General features: G+C 45.1%; 6 protein-coding genes across 10 annotated transcripts; 2 read left to right on the top strand and 4 right to left on the bottom strand.

Annotated features, from left to right (window-relative positions):
- Window positions 1-3,591, bottom strand: LOC132258124 (neurofilament heavy polypeptide-like). Its single transcript, XM_059755247.1, has 3 exons — window positions 3,440-3,591; window positions 682-1,822; window positions 1-612 (listed from the first exon to the last, which is right to left on the bottom strand). Exons 2-3 carry the CDS (start codon window positions 1,774-1,776, stop codon window positions 367-369), a joined length of 1,341 nt encoding a protein of 446 aa, XP_059611230.1. The 5' UTR covers window positions 1,777-1,822; window positions 3,440-3,591; the 3' UTR covers window positions 1-366.
- A 59-nt stretch (window positions 3,592-3,650) lies between these two features.
- On the top strand, window positions 3,651-5,680 carry LOC132258125 (dnaJ homolog subfamily A member 1-like). Of its 2 annotated transcripts, none has more exons than XM_059755249.1 (3): window positions 3,651-3,762; window positions 3,962-5,082; window positions 5,159-5,680. In XM_059755249.1, the coding sequence occupies exons 2-3, from the start codon at window positions 3,988-3,990 to the stop codon at window positions 5,264-5,266; spliced, it is 1,203 nt and encodes a 400-aa protein (XP_059611232.1). In that variant the 5' UTR covers window positions 3,651-3,762; window positions 3,962-3,987; the 3' UTR covers window positions 5,267-5,680. The 2 variants fall into 2 exon arrangements, with proteins under 2 accessions (XP_059611232.1, XP_059611231.1); XM_059755248.1 differs by having other exon boundaries at window positions 3,680-3,900.
- Window positions 5,681-5,718: 38 nt separating this feature from the next.
- On the top strand, window positions 5,719-8,872 carry LOC132258127 (putative transmembrane protein INAFM1). Of its 2 annotated transcripts, XM_059755253.1 has the most exons (3): window positions 5,719-6,185; window positions 7,765-8,062; window positions 8,137-8,872. In XM_059755253.1, exons 2-3 carry the CDS (start codon window positions 7,834-7,836, stop codon window positions 8,484-8,486), a joined length of 579 nt encoding a protein of 192 aa, XP_059611236.1. In that variant the 5' UTR covers window positions 5,719-6,185; window positions 7,765-7,833; the 3' UTR covers window positions 8,487-8,872. The 2 variants fall into 2 exon arrangements, with proteins under 2 accessions (XP_059611236.1, XP_059611235.1); XM_059755252.1 differs by lacking the exon at window positions 5,719-6,185 and having other exon boundaries at window positions 7,158-8,062.
- Window positions 8,873-9,814: 942 nt separating this feature from the next.
- On the bottom strand, window positions 9,815-14,242 carry LOC132258120 (atlastin). Of its 3 annotated transcripts, none has more exons than XM_059755242.1 (6): window positions 14,112-14,242; window positions 12,431-12,639; window positions 11,418-12,353; window positions 11,062-11,342; window positions 10,910-10,976; window positions 9,815-10,843 (listed from the first exon to the last, which is right to left on the bottom strand). In XM_059755242.1, the coding sequence occupies exons 1-6, from the start codon at window positions 14,146-14,148 to the stop codon at window positions 10,688-10,690; spliced, it is 1,686 nt and encodes a 561-aa protein (XP_059611225.1). In that variant the 5' UTR covers window positions 14,149-14,242; the 3' UTR covers window positions 9,815-10,687. The 3 variants fall into 3 exon arrangements, with proteins under 3 accessions (XP_059611225.1, XP_059611226.1, XP_059611227.1); XM_059755243.1 differs by lacking the exon at window positions 14,112-14,242 and adding an exon at window positions 13,535-13,809; XM_059755244.1 differs by lacking the exon at window positions 14,112-14,242 and adding an exon at window positions 13,362-13,436.
- Window positions 14,243-14,527: 285 nt separating this feature from the next.
- LOC132258121 (ecdysone-induced protein 78C) lies at window positions 14,528-17,090 on the bottom strand. Its single transcript, XM_059755245.1, has 4 exons — window positions 16,316-17,090; window positions 15,609-16,195; window positions 14,981-15,549; window positions 14,528-14,910 (listed from the first exon to the last, which is right to left on the bottom strand). The coding sequence occupies exons 2-4, from the start codon at window positions 16,180-16,182 to the stop codon at window positions 14,530-14,532; spliced, it is 1,524 nt and encodes a 507-aa protein (XP_059611228.1). The 5' UTR covers window positions 16,183-16,195; window positions 16,316-17,090; the 3' UTR covers window positions 14,528-14,529.
- A 105-nt stretch (window positions 17,091-17,195) lies between these two features.
- On the bottom strand, window positions 17,196-19,636 carry LOC132258122 (integrin-linked protein kinase). The gene is made up of 4 exons (XM_059755246.1): window positions 19,524-19,636; window positions 19,339-19,446; window positions 18,470-19,181; window positions 17,196-18,409 (listed from the first exon to the last, which is right to left on the bottom strand). Exons 2-4 carry the CDS (start codon window positions 19,425-19,427, stop codon window positions 17,864-17,866), a joined length of 1,347 nt encoding a protein of 448 aa, XP_059611229.1. The 5' UTR covers window positions 19,428-19,446; window positions 19,524-19,636; the 3' UTR covers window positions 17,196-17,863.
- Window positions 19,637-26,219: the final 6,583 nt, after the last annotated feature.

The raw sequence follows: 26,219 nt of genomic DNA, 5'->3' as shown, positions 1-26,219 counted from the left end.
CCAATTGAGAAATGAACTACGCTCAATATTTCCTCGCATTGGAAATAAAAAGATAATACAGAATTATGAGAAAAAATGTCTTTATTGTGGATTGTATTTTCCAATTCGAAAAAATTAATAATAAAAATGTCAAGGATAACTATTCCTCGCATTCTGTGATTTCAATTCGCGCTCTACACAAAAAACACTAATCGCGAGTAAATGGTCTATAAAAACTAAACAATTTCTCTGCAAATAAACACCTAGTCGATATTGTAATGCGTTTGTGGCGCTTTCAAGTATAAACGATACAATTGAATGGGTCCATAGTTATAAAAATTACGATAATATGTAGAAAATACACGGAGGTTGTTGATCGGTGGGAACTTACATGACGACACAGGCGCGACGTCCCTGGGCGGGTGTCTTCATCTCAATGTCCTCCACCTTCTCCTTGAGCAGCTCCAAGTCCTCACTCACGCCCTCAGGGCCGTCCTTGGGCTCCTCGCCGAGTTCCACGCTCTTCTCCTGCTCTTTGGAACAATTCAAGTCGACCTCCTTGTCGCCAGCATCCTTGCCCAGTTCCTCCACCACGAACGACTGATTGGGCGTGCTGCTCTGGATGTTTGCTCTCTGCAGAGAAACAATTTCACACACACATCAGAAATCCACACTTTCTCTCATGCAATTGGCATAAATTACCTGAAATTTATTGCGCAGCAGAGTAACTGGACTGGCCATGAATCCCAGAAAAGCACTCAAATCGAGCCTGGCTCGCTTTCCCGGCGTCTTGTCCACAATGCGAATATCATCGTCACTGTCGTGCGGTGTGAGTTCCCTCTTGCGTCCCTTCACAGACGCCACGATGGGAGTGCGGAAGCTGTCGCTGTGGATCTCCGAGCCAACGGTGGCGTTCACGCTGGAGATGGAGTCATCGTATGCCTCAGGTAGCTTCCTGTACGACTCCCTGTGCGCATTCTGGAAGGTGAACTCGCGCAAGGGACGATTGGAAAAGCTTCGCCGGCCGCTGACGTGACGCAACGAGCCGAAAGACTGATCCACAGGCGGCGACGGAGCTACTTCATTGCTCTGTTCGCTCACTGTGCTTAGATTCACGGCAGTGCTCACGTTTTGGAGGCGCTCCGACTTCCGGAAGGGACTGATACGGGCGCGATTGGGCGTCGCGACACCCTTCAGTCCCTTGCCGGGTGTCTTGTTGGGACGCGGAGAGTCAAATAGCGCCCCGGAGACCTCATCTGGCTGCAGCACGATCGACGCCATCTCATCACCGTTGTCCTTGAAGCCCTTCAGCTCCTTCTCCTTGGCCAGCGACATCGTGGAAGCCGTTGACGCATTTAACTCAGACTTCGCCTCCGCTTCCTTCTTCTCCACTTCTGCCACTTCCTTCTTCTTCTCCGCCTCCTTGGCCGCCTTCTGACGAGGGCTCTCCCTCACTTTGCCCTCTCCATTGGTCACCTCCTCCGTCTTCTCACTGTTCACGCCATTTGTCGCCTTCTTCTCCGACGTAGATCCATTCTGGGCACCTTCAGTGGGCGCCTTCGCTTCCGGCACATTAACTACGACTTTCTCCGCAGGAGAATTAGCGGCTTTGCTCTCTTTCGCCTCCTTCTTCGGTGATGCCGCCACTGCCTTCGGTGTTTCTATTAACTTCTCAAGCGTAATCTTGTCCAAATTACTGACAGACACAACCATTGATCCCTCAGCGAGATCCTTGGGGATCTTCGGCTTTGTCTGCGGAGTCCTTCTCCCGGTTTGCTTAGTAGTGGGCTGACTCATCTCTGTCGCTCGCCTTTCCGGCTATTCCTCACCGTTTTTTTCAGCTCTGCAAGTAACAAGAGTAATTTGGTTTTTCATGCAAAGCAATTTAATGGAAATCTATGGCATCCGGGCAATCGAATCAATTGATTTCCCAAGTTCTTTGTTTGCACATTCAGCCACTCCTCTCGCTCTCTTGACACACCTCGTGGACAAAATCCCCGATGCAACACACACCGTTTATGCTCCCTGAGCCCGTTTTCTTAGGCCTGAGAGACTGTAAAAATAAACCCTCGGTGACGCTGTGGCTGCCCACTCAGGTAGACACTTTGCGAAAAACACGTTGAGCAGGAATGTAGGAAATGTTAATTGAATAGAGAGATAATTTTAGAGAGAGGCACCTAACATACTTCCTAGCCACAGTCACTCTAGTGGACATCAGCGTGTATTCAAATTGTATCTCTTCTCGGGCTTGATTAATATCTTCGGGAATGTTTCTCTCCGCTGTAACGGCTTTTCGTTGGCGAGTGAAAGAGAGGCTGAGCAATTGGCTTGCCCTTGGGCATGGTCAAAGATAGACACTTGCGAGGCACTCCAATGCTCTCTTTCGCACCGCTAGACTTACAAATCATTGATGAGGTTTATATGCCGCTCACACATCCGCCGTACACACACTCTGTGCGCTTTGTAGCGACGAGGCGAGTTACAATTTCAGTGATTTTCTACACAGCTCAAACATTTAATACTCCGAGGAAGTTCTTTACACAGGAAACCGGAACAAATCGCTCCTGCGATGGTCACACCTGCCTAAAAGCTCCGCCCACAAATAATCCATCTATTGTCTCTCCAAAGTCCTAAAGTGATCCTCAAGTCATTCTGCAAATCATGCTACGCGTAAACAACAAACAGATAAAGTGAGATGAGCGCCAAAGAGAGAAACTCGTTACTTTCTTCCTATGCCTAAGTATTTATAGGAGAGATAAGAAGCAAAAAAGCAACTCTCGAGAATAGTGTTTGTAACTAGTTTTCTCCTTTCCTCTCGCCGTACGCCTTCCTCTTCCCACTCGGGCGCAACCATGCCTCTTTGTTGCCTTTCTGAGCGAAAGAGAGAACTTTGACACCAATTTAAACGTCTCATTCCACTTAAATAATCAAAATATTTACAGAAGAACGCCCCTATTCAGCGTAATATCACTCGGTGACAATTGCGTAAAGGGTAAACAGAGTAGGCGCGGAAATTGCCTACAAATTGACTCGGCAAGTGCCCAAAATATTTAATTTTACAACTCCATAGAACACATTGTTTGATCCGCTCATTTTCCCCGTACGTTTTATTCACACTCCCGCCAAGGGGGCTATTCAAACCCCATTTCCCACACACTCTCGCGCTCCTCTTTATGCTCTCCATCGGTGTTGAGGTGGATGAGAAAAAGACAAGATTGTGAATAGCTATTGAGTGTGTTGCAATAGAAATCAATTGTGTCGAGAGCGAAGGTGTACGAGACATGATAACTCCACAAGATCGATAATTGTGCTAGCATTAATTTAATAAAAACTTCTGCAGAACTGCATTCCCGCGCTCACTCACACAACGCCATCTGCACACTCTCTCTCACTCTCCCGCAGTCTGGGCAATCACCCGGCATTCTTGGTCCATTATCCCAGGTAATAGGGCGAAAGTTACCTTTATTTCCTGCTCACTATCTCCAGACGTACCTCAGCTCGGGCTTGAGATACTACTTTGGTGGGAAATGTTAGGATTTTGCACAGTAAATTACAGATTTCCACAGAGCAACAGCCAATCAACCAAGAGAGGCGTCGAGAGACAACTTCACACTGCTCGTGGTGAATTCGACGGAGGGGAAATGTGGTGAATAGCGGTTTGGGACATCAATGCCCACTTTTTGACAGCGGCCCTTTTGTGCAAAGCATCAGAAGTTTCTCGAAGAGGCACAAAAGCAGCAGCAAAAACCTTCGTGTAATCGCATTTTTGCACAGAAATTAATTGTGAGTACAAGCATTTTTGTTATCTGGTGGTATTGGTGGAAAGGACGAGCGTCTCTAGAAGCAGGGTTGCACGAAATTTGGTGAAATATAAGGAGAATTGATAGGAAAATTCCTAGACAGTGACCATTTTGTTTTAGGGTGAGAAAAAAGCTTGCAAAACGTGGTCTCGGAGTATAATGGTGGTTTTTCTCTGTTGCAGACCTCTGACAGAGACACAAAGCAAGCATGGTCAAGGAGACTGCTTACTATGATATTCTGGGTGTGCGGCCAGACGCCTCGGCGGACGATCTGAAGAAGGCCTACCGAAAGTTGGCCCTCAAATACCATCCGGACAAGAATCCCAACGAGGGTGAGAAGTTCAAGCAAATCTCGCAGGCCTACGAGGTGCTGTCGGACGCCGAGAAGCGCAGCATCTACGATGAGGGCGGCGAGGGGGCGATCAAGAAGGGCGGCGGCGGTGGCGGAGGCGGCTTCACGAGCCCCATGGATCTGTTTGATATGTTTTTTGGTGGAGGGTTCGGCGGGGGCAGACGCCGGGAGAGACGCGGCAAGGATCTGGTGCACCAGCTCAGTGTCACACTGGAGGAGCTCTACATGGGGGCGACTCGCAAGCTGGCGCTCCAGAAGAGTGTGATTTGTGATAAATGCGAGGGTCGCGGTGGTAAGAAGGGCTCCATTGACAAATGTGGCCCGTGCCGCGGCACTGGCGTGGAGACGAAGATCCAGCAAGTGGGGCCGGGCATTGTGCAGCACTTCGAGCACATGTGCCGCAGCTGTCACGGCCAGGGTGAGCTGATAGCGGCCAAGGATCGCTGCAAGACGTGCAGTGGCAAGAAGACGGTGCGTGAGCGCAAGATTCTTGAGGTGCACGTGGAGAAGGGCATGCGAGATGGGCAGAAGATCGTGTTCAACGGCGAGGGTGATCAGGAGCCGGATCTGCAGCCGGGCGACATTGTCATTGTGCTGGATGAGAAGGAGCACCCGCTGTTCAGGCGCTCGCGGGAGAATCTCGTGATTACTATGCAATTGCAACTCGTGGAGGCGCTCTGTGGCTTCCAGAAGGTCATCAAGACACTGGATGAGCGTGACTTGGTCATCACATCACTGCCGGGTGAGGTGATAAAGCACGAGGCTCTCAAGTGTGTGCTGGGCGAGGGAATGCCGCAGTACAAGAATCCATTTGAGAAGGGACAACTCATCATTCAGTTCATGGTCCTATTCCCGGACACTATTCCAGCCGAATCGCTTCCAGCTCTCGAGAGATGCTTGCCTGGACGACCTCAAGTCACAATTCCAATCGACGCTGAGGAGTGCACACTCGTGAGTCCTTTCAGTGATTCTCTATCTACTTCTCCCTGACTTAATGTGCTGTTTTTCCTCTCTCTCTTTATTGCAGTCGGAGCTGGAGCCCGATCACGGCCGTGGCCAGCGATCGGCCCATGATGAGGATGAGGAGTTCTACTTCCACCAGGGCCCACGAGTGCAACAGTGTGCTACTAGCTAAATTATTTTTAGATTCTCAACACATTTTTAACTCCATAAGTGTGGATATTGTACGGACATTTAAGAGGAGTAACTTATCAATTAGGTATTCGGTATAGTAATTATGTAAAATTGAAATCAGATAACGCGCGGAGCAAGTTATAGAAATTTCTTATGCCCAAAGTGTGAGGAGATTCACAGTGTGCTGCTGATGATGATGATGATGATGATGATGAAGTTGATGGACAATGCTATAATAATCATTCCGATGTGAAGTATTTTCATCCTAAATGTTGTGAACTGGACAGCAACCGGGCGCATCATAATCCTCCCCACTCAGAAGAGAAGCTTCTCTAGAACCTAGCAAATCACAAGAGCAAAACAAAATGTGTACCGTGTGTAAAAGAATAATAATGAGGCAAAATATTTCCAATTATTTATCGACTTTTTCCTTCCATCGGAGCGTTTCTTTCAGTGCAGCGGAATGACTAAACTGGATTTGCTTGGCGGTTTTTTTTCTCACTCTCCGCGGGCGCGAGAGAGAGAATCGAGCTTTACGAGAGGAAACATGCGTCCTACAGTATATTTTCAAATCGCAAACCTCCAGCACAGTCAGTCCGAGGTGGTCGTGGAATAGTCACTCTTGAGATTCGCCGCCAAATCCTCGCATTATTAATAGAGACGCAGCAATGACTCACAAGCGGGGCCGCGACGACGGGCACTTGGAGAGCATTCTCGAGGAGGATCAGAGTGAAGTGCAGCCCAAGGACAAGTTCGCCGGAAGTTGCATTAGGCTGTGCACTGTGCTCATCTACCTCTTCTCCGTCTCCATTGCCGCCATCATCCTCTCCATCTACTACATTTTCATCTGGGAGCCGTCCGAGTCGAAGGAGGAGCAAGTGAGCGTCCGGGAGAAGACATTCCGACACCATTAAATTTGAGTGAGTGCTCGTGTTTGCTTTGCCACCCAATATTCCAGTATCAATATTTGAAAGAACACCCTCTCAGTCCGTCCTTCGCGGAGAGGCGACCAAAGTGGGAGACAAGATGGTCAGAGCGTTGCGAAAACAGCCGATCAATACTGTTGGGCAAATAATTCTAAGGTTTCTCTCGTCAGCTTTGGTCTCGTGTCACGTGACAATCGAGCTGTTGAGGATCAAGAAAATGACTGAAGATTAAGGGATTTGGAATTTGAAGTTTAAAGCTCAGGGATTTTACAAACAGATGAAAAGTTGGCACTGGTACTCTACAAATCTCTTAAAATACTTCACTCGAGACTAGAAAATCAAATAATTTTCCCATAAAATTGCACTGCGCGGAATTGTAAGGCAAAATCTAGGGAAAAGCTAAGAATAGAAATACCTTTAATTTAATTAATTAATGTTAGATTGATTATTTAATTGTCTGGAAAACGAACAATCTAGGAAATACATGTCTTCATAGCGAATAATTTTCCTCCTTCCACCATTTTTACTCATAAAGTTGTCTCTAAATATTTTGAAACTGAAAAATACACACCGATCTTTAAATCAAAGTAATAGAAAATTGCATAAAGAAAAAATTGATCAATTTCTAAGATATATTTTGTAGAAATCTTTAAAATTCTCCCTAACTTTATTAAATATCTAAATTAGTGTAGGTATATTTAATTCATGCTCAAATTAGATATTTAACTCAATAATTGCATGAGTTGTTGACCCCCTGTTTGCTCTCCACACGCGATAAATCTCGCGGCGTTTTAATCCGCCTCTGAGACGTTGCAATCCACGAGAAGTTCAGAGTCAGTTTTCCCATTTATTGGGCGCAGCGGAGGAGCAAATTCCCGTCCAATTTGCAGAGACGGCTCGTGTGTGCGTCGGAGGAGAACCCAATGCGCCCTCATCGTCCATGCGCACCCAATTTCCACGACTCCTCCTTCAGCACTCGAGAGAGAGACTCCCGAGAGTGCCTTCAGTTTTTCATCGACTCCACTCAATGTGGCACATTTCTCGCGCTAATCCTCACATATTTGGACTGATTTCCATCTCAATTTTCACGCCAGCAAACAAACAATTTGCCATCACTTTGTCCATCTCATCGCCAAACATAGCAAATCAGTGATCATTTGGCGTGTGATCGAGTGGACGAGAGCGGGATTCTCGTGGCCAGTGACTGTGAAGGAGACGCAAAAGCACATATTTTGGATGTAGACCAGAGGCTGTTTAGCAAATATTGTGCAAATTTCCATCCCGTGGCAGGCTGTTTATGTTATGAGTCCGTAAATATAGCCAGTGATTGGTGTGAGCTCGTGAATCCCACAAATTGCTCCTCATTAGCCAGTGTTGGGTCGCAGTGCAGCTGAGAAAACTCTCAAGGCTCAATTGCGAGAGTTCAGGCATAAATCACAGTCCTGGCAAGCGCGCGGCCCTCCTGCACAGGCAAATTCCGCGGTGAATTATTTTGATGATCCATTAACCCAATTTCTGGTTATTTACCTCGATATAATGTTCGAATCGATCGGCGGTGTTGTGTTTTAAAAAGAACGCGCCGAGCACGAGTGAAGAGGGAGCGGAAAAGGGTCAGATGATGTGAGAAGTGCACTTGGTCAGAATGAGCTACAAGAGCAACTACAATCCCGAGGAGAAGATCATCCTGGCCAGAGACGATGCCAAGGATCGCCTGTACGAGCCGAAGCCCAACAAGAAGGCCATCCGAATACTAACGGTGGCCGCGTATGTCCTGTGCGTCTCCTTGGCGGCTATTATGCTCTCCCTGTACTACATATTCCTCTGGGATCCCACCGTGAAGCCGTCGATGCACGCCAAAGTGCCCAACTGCGGTCTGTCGCCCCAATTTTCTCACCCCCAAACACTGAGATTCCCTAACAATCTGCTATCGATTTCTCTCCCACAGATAAAACCATCATCCCCGAGAATGTGGCCATAAAACTAGCAAATTCATCGGAAATCTCACCAGAGCAGTTCTTCAAGATCTTCCTCAAGCGCTACCAAGCGTACCAGGACGCAATCTCCCGCCCAGATGGTGTGTATGAGCTGAGGCAGCTGCCGGAGGAGCCCATCGTGAGGGCCACGAAGAGCGCGCAGGACTTCAGGAGTGCGCTGAGAAACGACACGGAGAGCGATGACTCGGAAGGGGATGATGACGTGGAGTCCAGTGGTCAGAATGAGTTGTCGTACTCCCACATTTCCAATGACACAGTGCTCCTCTTCGATCAGGACAATGTCATCACGAACACTTACTAGCCACACATTCAGAAGATCTTTTTGCAGTAGCAGGAATTTGTAGAAACATAAGTGAGAAATGACCTCCACTCTGCAGATGGAATTACGCAAATTACTTGTATGTTTTCAAAACAGTGTTCCGGAAGAGTTATTTGGGAGTTATAAACACTGAAATGCCAGAAGGAAATCTGCAATCACTCAACTTATTACGTGTGAATTTGAACTACAACTAAAAAGCAGCATTTTATAGGAAAGGACAATGATTTCTGTCTAGATTTTCAGTGTTTACAACCCCTTGGGAGGATGCTAAAACACCCCTGACTTTAAGAATACCCTTGACCAATGTGTAGCATCTCCAGAGTAGTGTTGGGGGCGCCTTTAGGACGTGCTAGTTATAAGTTATATGCTCTATAGTTGTTACTCAACAGTGAAAATCCTGTACAGAGAGCTTAGAATCCTCCGCAAGAGTGTTGTTTGCGTAATATATTATTATAAAAAAAAATGCTACAGAGATGGAAAGTGCATATTTTTCTATAAAAAATATTTATTTTTAATTTTATTTACCTACACCAGAGGAAACACTCAATTAATTTTGAATAAAATGTTAGTGATTAGAATTCTTAACAGTGATATAATTTTACAGGATCTATGAGTTTTTTTTGTTATGTCTCCATCGTCCACAAGTTCTCTAACTATATCAACACACACACACCTTTGACAAAGGAAAAGAATGTCTCTTACTTCACTAGAATCGCCTAATTTATAATGCTCCAGTCCTTTATCATGTTTTTCTTCCTATTTTCTCTCTTGTCTCAATTTTATATTTATTCTTAAGGTTTCTTTCTCTTTACACGTTATCGTTAGAAGTAGATTTAGTTTTTTTATGTGTCTCTTCGCGCTTTTGCATTGCAAACAGTCTGAAAAAATCGAAGATGAGCTTTCCTCAATTTTCATCCGAAAAAAACAAACAATTACATCGACACAGAACAACATCAATTAATGCCAATATTACCAAAAAGAATTAAAATTGCTTTTATCCTTTGTGAACTTGTTCAACAAATTGTTTGGAAAATGTTATAAAAGTACGTTTTCACACCGTTATTTTTTTTTTACAAATATACATCATTATCTTATGGCACATGGAGCATTTTTCTCATTCTTTCATCTCAAATTTTCTCATTTCTCTCTCTTGTTTTCTTTTTTTCACTTCTCTGTTAGTAACGTGTCCCAAGCCTAACACATGAAGAAGTCCGGTGGGTTTTGGAAAAACCTTAAAGAGAAAACTTTTGATGCCTTTTGTCCAAGGGTGACAACAAAATTGAATGAATGACAATAGAGATACCAGAACATTACATATTTCATTCCAACACTGTAATAGGTTTACAAAAAAAAAGAATATAACAATAAAAAGGGTAGGGAAAGTGTATAACAATTCAAGATGGGACTATAAATACAGAGACAGACAGGACAACAAATTCATATTACGTATAAGAAAGAAAATTGTCTCATTTCTGTATGAGTTGGCAAGTATTATTGGGTTAAATATTGTTGATTTGATTCCAAAAGTAGTCACATTAACTATATAACTTCACATCCACAATTCAAAGGTACAACTAAATTGACATGAAACATTGTTAATTCTCATTGAATGACGAAATAAACAATAACATTCACTGGAAGAACAAAAAAAAACACTCTTTTCGAAGTGACTTCAGGTGAAAAGATCAGAAATTACAAAGTTGAGCTGACTGTCATTTATCTTCCTATGTAAACATATATACCTCTCTACGTCCATCAACAAATACATAATTCGTCACTGATATAAATTACAAAAAAAGAACAAAGGAGGACAACAGTGATAAAGTATTCATTTCATGGGGAAAATTATAATTAATTTATAAGTCGACAGTATGTCATGCACAGACTGAGGGTTTAAGTGCTAAATCTCCGCTCATGATTTGTGCCCAACAATTTTGGGGAGATGAGCAACTGAGCGCAGCATTTCCCAGTGAATTGAGTCAATCAACATCTCCTCTTTCGCGCCTCCGTGACTGAAATTCACATGAGAAATACTGCCGAGTCGCACGCGAAAACACTATTTCACTATGACCTCTGCTGTCTTCCTGGATGACTTATCAGCAATTATTGATTTTATTAGGCACAAATTTTTTCGACTTCTTGCGATTTGATGATGAATTCTGCTGTCTTGCATTCGCGTACTCTCATGAGCTCTTCACTTTGCCATTCGCCGCATGTTCACGGTTGCGGTGTCGCTGACTCTGGCGGTTCGTTCCGCCGCCCACGGACGTCTCTACGGCATGGGTGGCCACATGCTGGATGCCCTTCTCCATGCACCCCTGGTAGAACGGCTTGAGCCACTGCGAAAGCCAGAGAAAAGCCACAATAAATCACAATCGTTAAACACAGCTGCACGACAAACTCACATTTTCCCACAAGAAATCCGCCAATACGTCAAGCTTCGACCCAAAATCACTCAACTCTCCGCTGTATCTGTATGGCGAAAGAAAAAAAAATCAAATCGAGATCGAGTGATTCTTATCACTGATTAGGCATGATGAATCGTGCGAAAAATCACCTTATATAAGCCCACATCGCGAGTGTGAGGAGTGCAGCACCCATGACCAGATTTGCAGAATTTGCAAATGTATACAATCCAAACAGACCGAAGATTCCGCTCAAGATGTACATGACAACAGCAATTGCAAAGTACACGGCTGGCGTTCGTGCAGCCTTGAAGATGTTCTTGCTCTCGTTGTGCGCCCGGAAATTGCCGAAAGACTCCTCCAGATCCATGTCCAATTTCTCACGATACTTCTCTGAAAACTCCTCGCCTCCCATCTTCCGCTTGGCCGAGAACTGCAAATGCACAATCACACAGTTTAGCGCCAATTCAATTACAAAAGAAAACTCTGATGCGGATAATTCCCTCACCTGATGCAGCGCCTTCTCCTTGATCCTCTGATGTTCAGCGTCCAAATGTCCATTGCTGAGGAAGGGCTTCGTCCCTCCGCACACATCCTCCATGAGCTGCACATAGAGATCTTTGGCCTCAGCCACAGCCGTCAGATTGTTGGCCTCCGCCGTGGCCACCAGCATGCTCTTGGGCTCCGGCAATTCGCTGCCCCTGTAGATGTTCATGTAGGAGATGAAGTACTGGATCAACTCCCTCGCGCGCACCTTCTGTCCATTGATCTCCTTCACGATCAAGTGCTCCGGCGCCAGCAATTGCGGTATCAACTCCTTCAGACTCTCCTTAAATTCATCCGTGATGTCGGCCAATCTGCCGTCGAATTTGGGATTTGTGGCCACCGTCAGACCGGGATGTGGCATAAGGAAGCACGCAATCTTGGAGAAGCATGACTTTATGTGTCGCCGCAGGGATTGCAATTCAGGATGCTGCTTGTCCGACACCTCAAGGCGCCTCTTGAGGATCATCTCACCACCTTTGGCCCCATATTCCGCCTCATAGGGGAAACTCCAGTCGCGCACGAGAAACTGAAGTCGCTGGAAAGGTGTCTTGCCAGAGTCAGCGAGTGCAAGCCTGCCGTACTCTGTGAAAAGCTGAAGATGCTGCAAATCATCCTCTTGGATGTTCTGCGACAGATTGAAGATCTGCACGGAGGACACCATCGTGCTGAGGGCGAATACTGTGGCACAGTCGCGCACGGTGCTCTGACTGTCGAATGCGCCCTGCGTGTCCAGCAGAATTATGGCCACCTTCTGCCCATTCGGGTAGTCATGGAGGAATATGTCCGACCACATCAGGATCCCCGTCGTGTCCCTCTCCGATCCGCCGCGCCAGGAGAACCCACTCAGCGGCTCATTGTCACCGCCCAGCCAGTCTTTGGTCCGCTTTTGCTGGCCGTACTGCAAAGACACACACACAGAGCGAGAAAACACATTATCCGCGACCACTTCTGCCACTCAGAGTGCAAGTGACTCACCGTTGAGTACATGTAGCGCAGGAAGAAGTCAAGGAGGAAGCTCTTGCCCTTGCGAAAGGCGCCAGCCACTGACACCACAACCACAAAGCGATCCTTGATGTCATCCTGCAGCAGAATCTCCGTGAGCGCATCCTCCTCGAGCAGAAACGTGTGATCCTCACCAGTTTCGATGATCTGTATTGGTCGCGCCTGATCCATGTTGCCGTTCACTGTGTGGAAGAATCAAGCAAATTGTCAATAAATAAACTGTGACATCAATTTCTCTCCGTGTCTCTAGAAATCGACGCAAGTTCAATCTTTCGTGGATTTCATTCTACTAAAGCACCACTCGAGCACTCACACGCGCCAGGCATTGCCACTTCGCAAGCTTTTAATGTATTTAATAACAAATCGCCAATTGCGTATGTGATCTTTCCAAATATCCTCCCCAAAAAGCAATATTAATTCACGATCATTGCGAACATTCCACCAAATGTTTTCTGTCAATGTGAATTTCTCAGACCGTCTTATTCGCAGATACAGAGTGTCATTGTCTTTTCCTCGATTGTGCCTTTTTCACATAAACTTGATTTTTGTGCTCTTTGTGTCTCGCACTAATTTCATGTATAATTAGGTGCACATATTCGTGCAGAAATAGACAATCTCACTACCTAAGACTATGTGAAGTATATTTCAATTGATGACAAGATGTATTAGGACAGATGCAAAGCACAGAGTGCGGCAAAAATTGGGCAATTTCAGGTTCTTCTGCCACTAATTGGCATTTAAGGTGAGAAAGACTCAACCAAAAATACATTTATCATAAGAAATGCTATTCATCTGAGTCACTTTAGTGGAGTTAACATAATTTTGCATTTAGAATTTGTAGAATTTATAGACTCGCGACTGTGGAATAGTGTGTAAAATGTGATATTTTACAAGAACACTTTACATGATTTGGTCGGAAAACCCCGAAAACTGTCTTGTTGACGTCCGTTTCCGCCGCACACTGTGCTCACGACACGATCATGTTATGCGGATCTGTGATTCAGAAAAGGTGAGTGAGAGATTTGGGGAAAGCGCGCACTCTGCGATGCTGTACAATTTATTAATAAAAGGTTCAACCTTGGGGAGTCATTTATCGCGAGAACCTCCTGAAAACCCGCGAGCGACTTTCGCGAAATGCGTTTCCACTAATGAACTAGAAAATTATCACACAGTCAGCATGTCTCTACGATTTTTTATTCACGCGCCCGGACACCGTGGATTTTTCCTCGTATCCACACACAGAGATACAGTCGAGGGGAGAGAAGAAAAAAAAAACAGTAAATCGAGTACAAAGATCACGGAACAAATGCCCGTTCACGTCACGAATCTTCCCACCAGCGACCGTCCATCTGCTGAGGCGAATTTACGCGTAGAAGTGTATCCCGAATGTGACTGGAATTTGCACATTTTGCTGTTTCTCGCTACTTCTCTCGTGACTTTTATTTTTTATTCGCCTCTTCTGCGTTGGCCTCCGTAGGCAGTGAAGTCAGTGCGGACGTTGCGACAAAGAATGCACTTGTCGCCACTGCGAAGCGTGTTGCCGCGAGGATTTCACGAGAAAAGGACGCAATGGGAATTGGGGATGATTTCGCGATGGGAATTAACGTGGCAATCTCTCAGATAAGTGCAATTTGAGAAATTTATTTCAGCTCACCTGAATTATGTTTACTTCTCTCACTGTCAGTCGCCATATTTTCCCCACTCGCGATGGTCGCGTAATTTTCTATGATGTCATCATGCGATGTTTCTGACAAATTCACCACTCTCACTTCCCGCCACAATTTCCCACGCACTGCCAATTCAACACGGAATCCTCGCAAATTTATGAAAATCCACCAACCAACGGATTTCTCAGTAAAAATGCAATTTATTTAAATATGTTTCCAATCAATAATGTGTATGGCAGATAACAAAATAAGTATGCTACAGTATAAATCCATGTAATCCTTTTTTGTTGTAAATAAAAACCGTTGGGCAAAGGGAGTTCGCTACAATTGCGTGACAAAAATTATTTAGACAATAAACTACACAAATTTCTCTAAAAAAAAATGAGCACTAATTGGCTTTGCAAACTACTGTAAGTCTTCTTCGCATTTTGGAATATCGAATATTTCAGCAAAGAGTGGTGGAAGCCTCATGATGGACCAATTAGTCTTAATCCAATTCAAATGAACACAGTGTTTGGCACTCAGTGATCGCAGCTCCGCGATCTTCTCATTCAGTTCCAGGATCAGCTTCATGGAGGCCGTCTCATCCGGCCGGGTCTGCATTATTTGCACCCTGAGCGCCTCGGAGACGCGATCGCGAGTCCGCGAAATCACTCTCGGCTCCACAACGCCAGGACGATCCACTGCGAGGAGAATGAGAGCGGAGAAGAGCCCAATCTCCTGGTCGCTCAGCAGATAGTTGTTTAGCACGTTGGAGAATGTGAAGAAGGAATTGGCGTAGTCCAGCTGCGAAGAGGCACAATTGATTGAGAATTCATGAAATTACAGAGACATCGAGTGACTGAATCCAACTTACATCGTACATAATCTCGAGCTGCTGCTTCGTAAAATAGTAGCCATCGTCGAAGATCATGGTGGATTCCGTGGTGGACTTGGCGATGTGATTCAGCCACACCTCGAAGAAGCCCAGCTTGATGAGGATCAGCTGGTCGTCCTGCGTGAAATCACAAAACTCTGGGATTCGCTTTGCGAACTCCACGACTTGCTGCACGGATGGCGTGACGCGGTTCGCATACTGCTGCCACAGCCACATGCGGTGCTTCTCCAGTGGATCCTTCACCGGGAAGTCCTCCTTGCCTCGTTGGAAAAGCGAGGCGATGGGCTTCCGGCTCAGCGTCTTCAGCAAGTCATCAGTGTAGTTGCAGAAGGCGCTGTGAGCCTGCGAGACCAAGCTAATTATGTCGTTCACGGAGAGTTCCTCACTGTTGGGCGTGTCGATGTCCGTCACGATGCTCACGAGCTGAGATGAGGACGCCACGGTGTCTGCTGTGGAGCATCCCGAAGAACTGGACACGGCGGCAGAGGAGTTGTCTGGCAATCTCGGGGAGTCTCGAGGCTTCTTGGGAACTCTGCCATATCGGACAGCTGAAAGAAGGAGTGATATTATCGATAGGGATCAGACGAATGATCTCAAGAGTCAGTACAGTCTCGACTCATTCCAACTGAGAGGCACTTCTTGAAGCGACAGAACTGGCAGCGATTTCTGTTCAGGCGAATCACAAGGCACTTCCCATCGCGCAAGCATCGATACTCGATCTGCTTCTGGATGCTGCGTCGGAAGAATCCCTTACAGCCCTCGCACGAGGTCACGCCGTAGTGATAGCCGGACGCCTTGTCGCCGCAAATCTTGCACGGGATGAAGGACTTCACGGCGGCGTCCTTGGTGGAATCGGCCACGAAGAATCCCGGACAATCTGTGGCCTTCTTACCGGAACTGGTGACAATGTGAGGATCTTCTGCGGTGGGTGTGGCGAACTTGGTCGGTGGGGATTCAATTGATGTGGACTCCACGGAGTCAGGACTGCCGAATGTGGCGGGAAGCTCGGATTCCGCCTTGGCAGCGACGCTGCCCTCACTGAAGTCCGTCGAGTCGAAGAAGTCGAGATTCAGCACGGAATTGGCGTCAAACGTGATCTCTGGGACATCCTCAGTCTCTAGGATGTCCACAAGAGTGCTATCGAATCCCGAACTGGACGACTTGATCTTGAATACATCCATTTCAATCTCTTCTCTGGAAATTGGGAGAGAGAGAAAGAGCGTTGAGAAGAGAGAGAGGGAGAGAAAGGAGAGGAGAGCGAGAGAAGATAATCTAATTTGATATTCTCGATCATGATCTGAATTCGCCCCTCACCTATTGTGTCATAGCGGAGGATTATTGGCTCTTATCGCATTTTAGCACTTGTGGAAAATATGTAAATCATTTGATCAGAGCGTCTCTGGATCTTCGTCAGCGAAGAAAGCACACACTTGGTGGGCAAAAAGCAATGCAACTGTGATCACGAACACTGCATTTCTGCTGAATTGCACAAAATTCACGAACAGGAACCACTGACACTGGCGGAACTGGGCAAATGGGCACACTTACGAGCGCTGGAGTGTCCCAGCGTGAGTCTTCCTCTCGCCAGCGCGATCACTTTCGTCTGCCACAGATGAAAACTTGGGAATAGAGATCACAAAATATCAAAATTGAGCGTAGGGAGAGGAGAAGCGTAGTGAGAATCTTGGCAAATCGGGAATGCCTGAGATCCCCAACCAGGTAGATGTCAATGCCATGGCCACTGTTGCAATGAGGCGCGAGATGGAAGACGGCGCAGCGACTCGGGCTAGAGGAGGATGCCACTATGAGGAAGAAACATAACAAGTTCAATGACCGACGTAAGTTTTGTTGGAAATACACTCGCCTATATCTATATGGAGTCCAACTTTTGTAATATATATCCATGTATTATATGCCTCTACAGAGGAACATACACACGATTGATGAAGGTTGTTGTTTCTCCTGGTGGAAATTATCTCGCTCTCTCTCGAATGCTAAATTGATACAATTCTCCAGTCTTTTCTCCGCGCATAGAAAATTTCCTCCACATCTTTTTCATTATCATCTTCTCCTCTCGCGATCGGGCCCGACAGAACTCCACCAGATTATTGCTCCACAGCCAATACACAGGCGCGGGCATGAAAAACAACCGATTGCGAAAATCCCCAGAGTGATTGGGAAAATAAAATTTAAATTCCTCCTCTTGTTAATGACTTTTTATTAAAACAATTATACTCTGCCTCATGTAGACACTACTATCAAAGTGAAAATACACTCTCTCCGCTGCAGAAGAAATTGCAGACAACACGGTTATGCTTGTTTCTCGGATTTTGCTCCTCTGGATTCGCTGGATTTATCCAGTCTTCTGGTCTGTAAAAGTTAACTCTTTCGCGTTCGACTAGCTCATCTCAGCACATTCATTGATCGCGAAAGGGTTTTCTCCGCGCAATTCGCCCCTTACGTAATGCCCAAGAACTTGTGAGTCAACTGAAGTGCTTATTAAAATTCCACTCAACGATCTCCGATCGCTATGTATCACTACTACTTGTAAATAACGATTTTTGGCACGAACATTGGAAAAAAATACCCAATTAAGCTCCTTCTGCTGCAGCGTCGAGAAAAAATACCTCACAGTAGGTTTACAAGAGAGTTAAGGCCAAGTCACACAGTATCGTCAATTTGCACTTTGCATTGTAAGAACACTTTTATCTTCTCCTTCTTTCAAATTCGAGAGTTAATGGCGATGAGGAATTAGTAAAAAAAAAAAGAAAGAAGTACATTTTCGATGAATTATCACGTGGAAGAGAATTAGGACGCAGGAAGTTAGTCTCTTTGTGAAATCGAATAGATACAGCGCATAATTTAGCGCTTCATTTTGTCAAGAATGGGGACAACCATGTCGAACTTGGGTCGCTTGCCTGGGTCCTCATTCATGCAGATGCGAATGAGTTTGGCCAAGTAGGAGGATGTACCTGGTGGGATCTGCACGCGCAGTCCCTCTGTGGCGATGCGCATGCCACACTCCATGGGCGACAGATCAGCAAAGGGGATCTCGCGCGTCGCCAACTCCCACACGCAAATTGCAAAGCTCCACATGTCACACGCCTCCCAATTCCGGTCGGATCGCTTCTTCTGCAGTGCCTCAGGTGACATCCAAGCGGGCTTGTACAGACGTCCGCGCTCCTGGAAGGAGAACTTGGCGTCGCCCATGTTGATGCGCGCCGTGAGATCCTCGTCGATCATCACGTGATAGCTATTGAGGTGATACTCGGGGATGATGCGCTCCAGTGAGTGCAGATACGCCATGCCGCGAGCGATGTCCAGGGCGAATCTCACCGCCTGAGCGGTGTCCACCACAACTCCCACGGCACCGTGCAGGAGATCGTACAGCGATCCACGCGGCATGTACTGTAAAATTAGTGCCAATTATTCACTACACGCCATAAATCTAATCTCAAGAGCACCCACCTGACTGATGACAATCAAATTTGGTGGTGAATTGCATGCCCCAATCACGGGCAGGATGTTGGGATGCGAGAAGATCCTCAACTTGGGGAACTCCTCGTTAAAATCCCGCGAAGTCCTAGGGTTGCACTCACGTATGTTGAGTATCTTCGCCACGATGTCGTTCTTCTGCCAGCGTCCGCGCCACGTCTCACCGGACGCCGGGATGGCCAGCTTCGTGTGGAGCTCCAAGTCACGGATATTGATGCCCTTGTACCGCGACAAGGTGGCATCGCGCGATCTGGTCTTCAGTCCCAACCAGCTCTGGTCCTTGAAGCTGATCTTCCTCAGCTCCTGCCCACTCTCCACCGCCAGATCGTGCAGTCGCTTCGCCAACTGCGCCTTGGCTTTGTCCAGAGGCGTGTCACCGTCCTTGTTGGCCAGCGACACGAGCCCACCGTGATTCACCAGCTCCTCCGCGATGGCAGTGTATCCCCAGAAGGCGGCGTAGTGCAGGGGTGTGTTGCCGTGCTCATTCGTGGTGTTCACGTCGGACTTGTGGCGCAGCAGCATCATCACGATCTCCAGATGTCCGTGAGCAGATGCCAAGTGCAGAGGGATGTCATCGCCCATATTTGTGGCATTCACCCGAGCTCCGCGCTGCAGCAGCATCTCCACCAGCTTCGAGTGACCCTCCTTGGCGCACCAGTGCAGCGGACTGAAGCCATGATCGTCTCTGCGGGCGAAAAGGCAGAGATCACTCACCATCTGTTGTCCACTCGAGCCATTGCTCAATCTACGCCCACACAACACTTCATCCCATTTATAGTCGTCCCCGGACGGCTCTTCCGCAACCCACTGACCCCAATCAGCCGAGAATGCATGCCACTCACCCCTGGTTCATGTCGTGCTCCGTGTCGTCTAGCCAGAGACGCACCTGGATGGAATTTCCTTCCCTGCACCAGTGAAAAATGTCCTCCATGATGGGCGATGAGGGAAAACTGCAAAATACCAATAGAAATCAATGCAACAGCCACATCACTGCAGTGTGCAGCGCATCAGCGGAATCTAGACTCACCGATGGTGCAGAAATAAAAGGCAATTCTGCTTCTATTTATTAGGAAAAAGGCGAGAAGAAGTCTGAGGGAGGGAATAAAAAACAAGATATGACGTCACTCTTTGACACTTCAACATGGCAGCCATTCTATCACTTTTTCTCACCACATCGACGGTCCGCCATTCGCGCGCGCGGTTTCAGTCGCGATGGTGAAATTCTCGGTACACAGCTGATGGAGAACGCTAGCTGAAGAAACAAGCAAGATTGCCAAAAAACCACAAAACCCATCCCCTAAAAAGTGCATATTGTTCTCCAAGGTGATTTTTGTTCGCTCAAAGTGAAGAATCTGCGTTGTGGTAAGTTAGAAATTAGAAATATGAATATATTGCTGTACTATTTGTGGCTTCCATGTGGAAGGAAAGGCAATTTTCCATTTTACATTTTACTTCCGATTTTTTGTAGGTTTGCTTGCCTCAACTATCGAGTTATGTTAGTTATAGAAGTTAGAAAGTTTATGATTTCGCTTCCGTCTGCAAAATTGGCATGATGTATTTGCAGGCCTTTGCATGCATGAGAAAAAACCCTTTTTATTGCGCTATTTGTCGACAGAGGGGGTTTGAGAGTGTAAGCTTGCCTTCACTTACCTTCCTGCACTTTAGCAAATTGAATCTCCTGTGTACACGTAATACAATCTCAGATAAAGAGGCCTCCAAAGTTCCACTTAAATAGTATCGAATACGAAAGCACCTTGGCTCCAGGCAGCCTCGAACTTCGACGTACGTCCTTATCAGCTCACACTATTCAATAGTGAGATGCAAAGCCCCCTTTTCAATCGCTTCAAGTATTTTATGGGCCAAAGTTGACGGGAGATAGAGGCTGAAATGGGAGTTGTTTTCAGCAGAGGGCAAAAGTTTCAACGAGTTTCCTTCCCCAGTGCGGATGATTGTCAATAATATTGCTTCAGTGATTAATCCTCTAATTGGGGGAGCACACTGAGGATCTCAAGAGGAGTCTCTGGTGGAGAGAAAAAAAGTAATTTGATTTGCGCAAGGGTAGAGAGACAAGTGAGACAGCATTTGTGTGAGCCTGTTTAAAATGCAAAGCTAGCGCTCATGTCCTAATGATCTAACGAGAACATTTCAGACGGTGTTCGTTAATCAGGATGAACAAATCAGTGACATTTGGAATTAAATGTTATGAACTCATGAATTTAAATCCTAATTTACCGTAGAGCGGCTTCCCAACCTATCTTTTGTTCATTTATTCAAAATATTACCCTTCACGAGAGGCGGGTTAAGCCACCACCCCCAGTGGGAGCCCCATTGGAAATCTGTCACTGCACAGAGCGGCCCGGCTAAATGGCCAAATGGAGGGAAAAATCATTTTAATTTATATTTGTTATTGAAATTATGGCTAAAGTGGTCTATTTACTGAGAACTTCGCCATATGTAGGAAGATTATATTTTTCGACGAATGATGAATGAAGCGAGTTTTTGCACACATTATTCAATGTTGGGGGGCAAAATTTATGCCATCAAATAATATGAAATAGCTCAACAATATTTCATTACTAATGATCATCTATTTACTTTTTTTCTCCCCCACTATATCATATATATTCTAACGTTTTTATCCGGCACAATGAACATATGTACTCATCGTGCTTCTCCTATAGAAGGGAATGCGAACACATATGAGAAATGCCACTAATTAGTCCCCAGCATTTCAAAGTGGCATTGCCAATTTAGTTGTGGTGAAATAACTTTTCAATTTCCTACCGTGGTGCATATGTCAAGAGCGAGGGTGGCATTTATACACACAATATTTCAAAGTACCTTCCAGATAAATTGCACAGTATTGAATGCCAGGGAGAAAAGCTCTCAGCTTGTGGTGCCTCTTATATACGACAATCAATATTGCAGCATCCTCGACAACCAATACCAATAAGCGAATGGTATTCTATATTGAATTTATTTTCATGTCAGTTGCAACTTAATTTAAAGATCTTCAATGCCATATTTTTTCACAAGAAATATATAATGCATGGAGGCACTTAAAAGGGTTGCTCCGGGAGACTCCACGAGAAAGTGGCCCGCCAGAACCGCCTCTCGGTGGTGAGCTTTCAGTGGTGCGAGCATATAGCGTGTGTATGTGCCACTATTATGTTCATTGTAAGCCCGGCAATAGTATAGGAAAGTCTTGCTAACAGTTCAGCAAGTTTGGTGGGAAAATTTATCAGAGTCACTCCCATGGCGTATTTATTGCAGATTATTAATATGGTTTACCTCGCTCACACACAATTTATTTTGATACCAAATTTATGACTCCAAGTCTCTCTTCTACTCCATGCAACATTTTATGCCACAGCGGGCGAAATGCGAGGAGGAAATTTGCAAACCACTGACCATTTGGACAGTTTCTTGTCATTTTTATTTCCTACACGAGATTCAACTCCATCGCGATGGTACTTTGTGAGTCTAGAGGCGTTTTCATGCCTCCCTCCACCCACGCCCGAGGCGCTCCTGTTCCGTCTCTCTCTCGCTCTGTTCGTCTTCGGCCAAGCATGGCCAGAAGGGAGGCTGAGAAAAAAAGTGCCTCGTATCAATTTGGCCATCTGTGAGTAGATCTCGAGCTTAAAATGTCGAGTGGAGAGACATAAAGATGAGCTTTTCACTTCAATATAGGCACATGACCCTTCCCAGGAGGTACCAAGTCCTTCATTTCCCCCCGCATCTCGCCCGTCATCTTCCCCTCAAAAACAAATTTTCCACATCAATTTTCCTCGAAAACGTGCCCAATTTTTTTCTCTCCACTTCTTCTATGTTTCAACTCGCCCAAATGGCTTCTGAAGGATGGCAGAGCTTGGCAGCAGCAGCAGCGGCGGCCGGAAAATCTCGCTCCTCTTGCTGATGGTGGAGGTCTTGCGAGATTTTATCCCATTTGAGAGTAATATTTGTCACAATATGTAACACCAATTCGGGATAATTGAAGTGCTTCATGAGGGGTTTGCCTAACATTGTGCTGAATAATTGTACATAAAGCATGTGAGTTACAACTGGGCGAAGCTTTATGATTAACCGAATATCCCTTGCCTGTCGAAATGTGGTACGTAAAAGCTCTCTGTCATTATCGTAGCTGTCGTTCATTAGATACTTAAATGCAGGTGTCGTTGCGTAAATTGGTCTGTTTTCTATGTGCCATGGCAGTGCTATTGCTATGGATGGAGATGTACGTGTAGCTATGTTGAACAAATATGCCATTCATTTAACACCCTTAAACTCACCGCAAGTCATTCGTAACGTATGAGTGACGCTGGATTATGGCGACAGTGACGATTAATTCCATTCCAAAGTAACATTTTGGGATGTATGCTGTGAGTATTGAGGTGGTTCAACTCTTTCTGCCACTCCATTCCCATGATGGTATCTGGGAAAGCACATGAGTGGAGTGAGTTGGAGATAAGTTGTTGGTATTGATTCTTGCCTGAAGTTTGTGCAGAACAAACTTTACATGTTTCGGATCTAATGAATAACCAAGTTTTCATTTTTTTTCTAGATACTCTGCAGAGTGTATCCTAACATATTCCTTTCGCCAAAGTTCCTTTTCTAAATCAATATCCACGTCAAAGTTTAAATATACCAAACTCTGAGCACAAAGGAAAGTTTACAGCAACGAATTTCTTTAATTCACAACTACCGTATAATGATAAAATGTGAACAATTGTTGATGACTATCTGGGTCATGTGTACAGACCTAGAGTGGTCAAATGGAGCATCCGATTTTCTTATCGAGTGCCCGAGGCACCTTGTTATCCTTGTATGTACAAGTGGTTACACATGGTTTGCAGGAGGAGGTCCCACCATTGTTGGGAATGTACATAATGTCGCTTATATGTGGCGTTGCGGTGGCATGAGAAACGCATGAATTCTTACCAAAAAGTAATTTCCAAATTTTCCACATTGTTACACACCATCCAAAATTTTAGGACGAAATTTATACTTCGACAATACGATTAAATTTTCTACATCTCTCGCCATGTGTCTACCCAGTAATGGGTGTGCGGAGGGCGAGAGAGGAAATTTTGGGGTTTCATCCCAATTTTCTCACCAACTTCCACGACTGATATGAATGGGAATAGTACTTTAGATAATATCACCCAGCTCAGTGGGTTTTCGGGTGTGTATATGTGTGTGTGTGTGTGTGAAAGAAAACACGGTGGGAGTGGGAGAAGGGAAGGTTGAATTTTGCACCAAAAGTTGGAAGTCAATATTGGCCAAACTATGCTGTAGTCATGAACATTTCACAAAGAGAGACTGACAGAAAAATAATCCTAATGAGTCAGCTGTCTAGCGCGGGGCGGTGGGTGGACTAACCATTTGGAGCGTCAATTAGTGTCAGAAGTCACCCGCAGGGATTTTTCCTCTCGCCTGACCATTTCCATCCACTATCGAACAGAAGAGGGAATAAGAATGAGGAGATAGAATAGAGGAAGAGTCTATCCCATCTAATGGTGCAGCGTGGAATTGCTTTCAAATACCATTCACTCTCTGGCTCAATGTTGAATATGTAAGAATTGTGCCACATATCCCTCGCAGGCTTATGTCATTTCAATGAGTCGAGAATTCATTCTTTCCTCTTTCTCTCTTCGCTCCAATCCCGAAGCGTGTGTTTTATCAATTCATTCCACCCTCCAGTCCGATGTTCCTCACTATATACTATAGCGTTGGTACTCATCGTCCGGAGAAGATTTAGTCATTCCATTTAAATTGACTAAACAATCGTTAAGATATTCTCACACATTGTTTATTCCTCAGTCACTCACCCGCCCACATTCTCCTAAATGCTAAATCGAAAAATTATTCAGGGTAAATCGCTATTTAAGTAATCCCCAGTTATTCCTTCATTTTTAATTCAATATTCGGTTCCTTTAGGAAATAGAATATTCCAATGTACCACCCAAAAGAGGAGGTAGTACATATATAAATTTTAATTGAATGCAATAATTCATCATAAATCCAGTGTTTTCACATAAATGACTTTTCCCATTATTCATACATTCACTTCCCATTGCCAGGAGTGAATTTATTCAAAATTTCACACAGGTACTTAAGAGTAAATGTCTGAATGATATGACAAAAAAATGTAATAGAAATTAGACTTAAATGTTCTTTGAGTTGAAGAAAGGACGAGACGCGCGTCTGCTTCTGCACACCTCAGCATGAATTTCGGCTTGCAAGCAAAAAGGAGGTGAATGCTTTTCCCCCACATGCCGCCCAACATGTGCGAAAGCGCACAGGGGTGAAAAAAGAAAATTCCAGAGCACTTGAGAGGTACAAGAAAATGCAAAACCTCAAACCCCATTTATCAACGGGGGTGCTTTAATTTTGTGTATCCCTCAGCGCACCACCCGAATTGTTCTTATCCCCAAAATTTCTCTGACACTCAAGGAGGGCCTGAGAGCTTTCCCATACTGGCGACGGTGGATGGGCTCGGAAGAGTGCGTTGAACAGACACAATCTCATAAACATCGGGCGGGGTGATGTACTCGTGGAGGCTGTATATATTTTCCAAGGGTGGCATAATGCTTAAAGTAGGAGCCTCGATCCAGTTTCACTCTATTTCTCACTCCTTCAACTTCACATTACATACATCCTTCAAGCAATACAAAGTTCTGGCAGTGACTGGGACTTGGAGGAAGCATTTGATGGCGGTGTGCTTCACCATCAGTTTTGCATTCAATGAGTGTGATTTATTTTGTCTGTAATAAATCACAAGGAAAACGGAAATCAACCCTCCTATCGCTCTCCCTTCACTCGGGTGTATTTCTCTCTCTCTCTACAATATAATACAGCACAATATAGCATTTCAAGTAGACGCGCGTTCTCTTGTTCTTCTATACAGTCATCTATATTGTGAATCTGTCTATAGCAATATTTTTGAAAAATTGCTATTTTAATTACAGACAGAAAGTTTTATGGGCATGGACGTTGAGGATCACGTTGACGTGTCGAAGGCGTCAATACTACGTGTTTCCTTTGAGCGCTGCACTGACGGGAAATATCTATATAAAATCGCCAGCGTGCATTTTCATCGCTCTATCATCATTACATACACTGCTGCTGATCCATAATACAGTCTTTTTACTTGAAATAATCCATACGCAGACGTGATAATCATAAATTGCGCCATATACATAATTAATGTACATATGTATGAGATAGAGAGCGACCTCCTGCAAATTATCATTATCATTCATCCTGCGGGCATTTAATTAAAATCTCCAGTGTGTTAATATCATTATGCGGCAGTGTTAAGTTTATATGAATGCCGTATTGCATATATTAGGTGACGATGTTGTGATCAAATGACAATTCGCATATACTTTTAAAATATGATTTACATGCCGTAGCGGGACAGTAAATTGTGATTAATCACATTTTGTCTAAACACAAACTTTTCCCATCCTGAAATCTCACTCGCTCTGCCGCCGCCAGTGCATTAAGCAGGGCAGAAAAAGGCTGAGAAAGCTTTTCTTATGCTCATGTATAACTTATTGGGATTTTGTAAAGGAATTTTTCCCTTTCTCCTTTTCCCCCCTTTTTCCGCGCTATGTGTATATTTTTGTCAATGTGCCAACTTGGGCAATGGAGAGGGATGGAAAGAGATGAGAGTGAGAGAGAGGAAGAACTTGAAAAGACGATATTTTTTCAAGTTGAT

Source organism: Phlebotomus argentipes, unplaced genomic scaffold, assembly GCF_947086385.1.
Source record: "Phlebotomus argentipes unplaced genomic scaffold, Phlebotomus argentipes genome assembly scaffold_4, whole genome shotgun sequence".
NCBI lineage: Eukaryota > Metazoa > Arthropoda > Insecta > Diptera > Psychodidae > Phlebotomus > Phlebotomus argentipes.
This window is presented reverse-complemented; position numbering and strand designations above follow the sequence as displayed.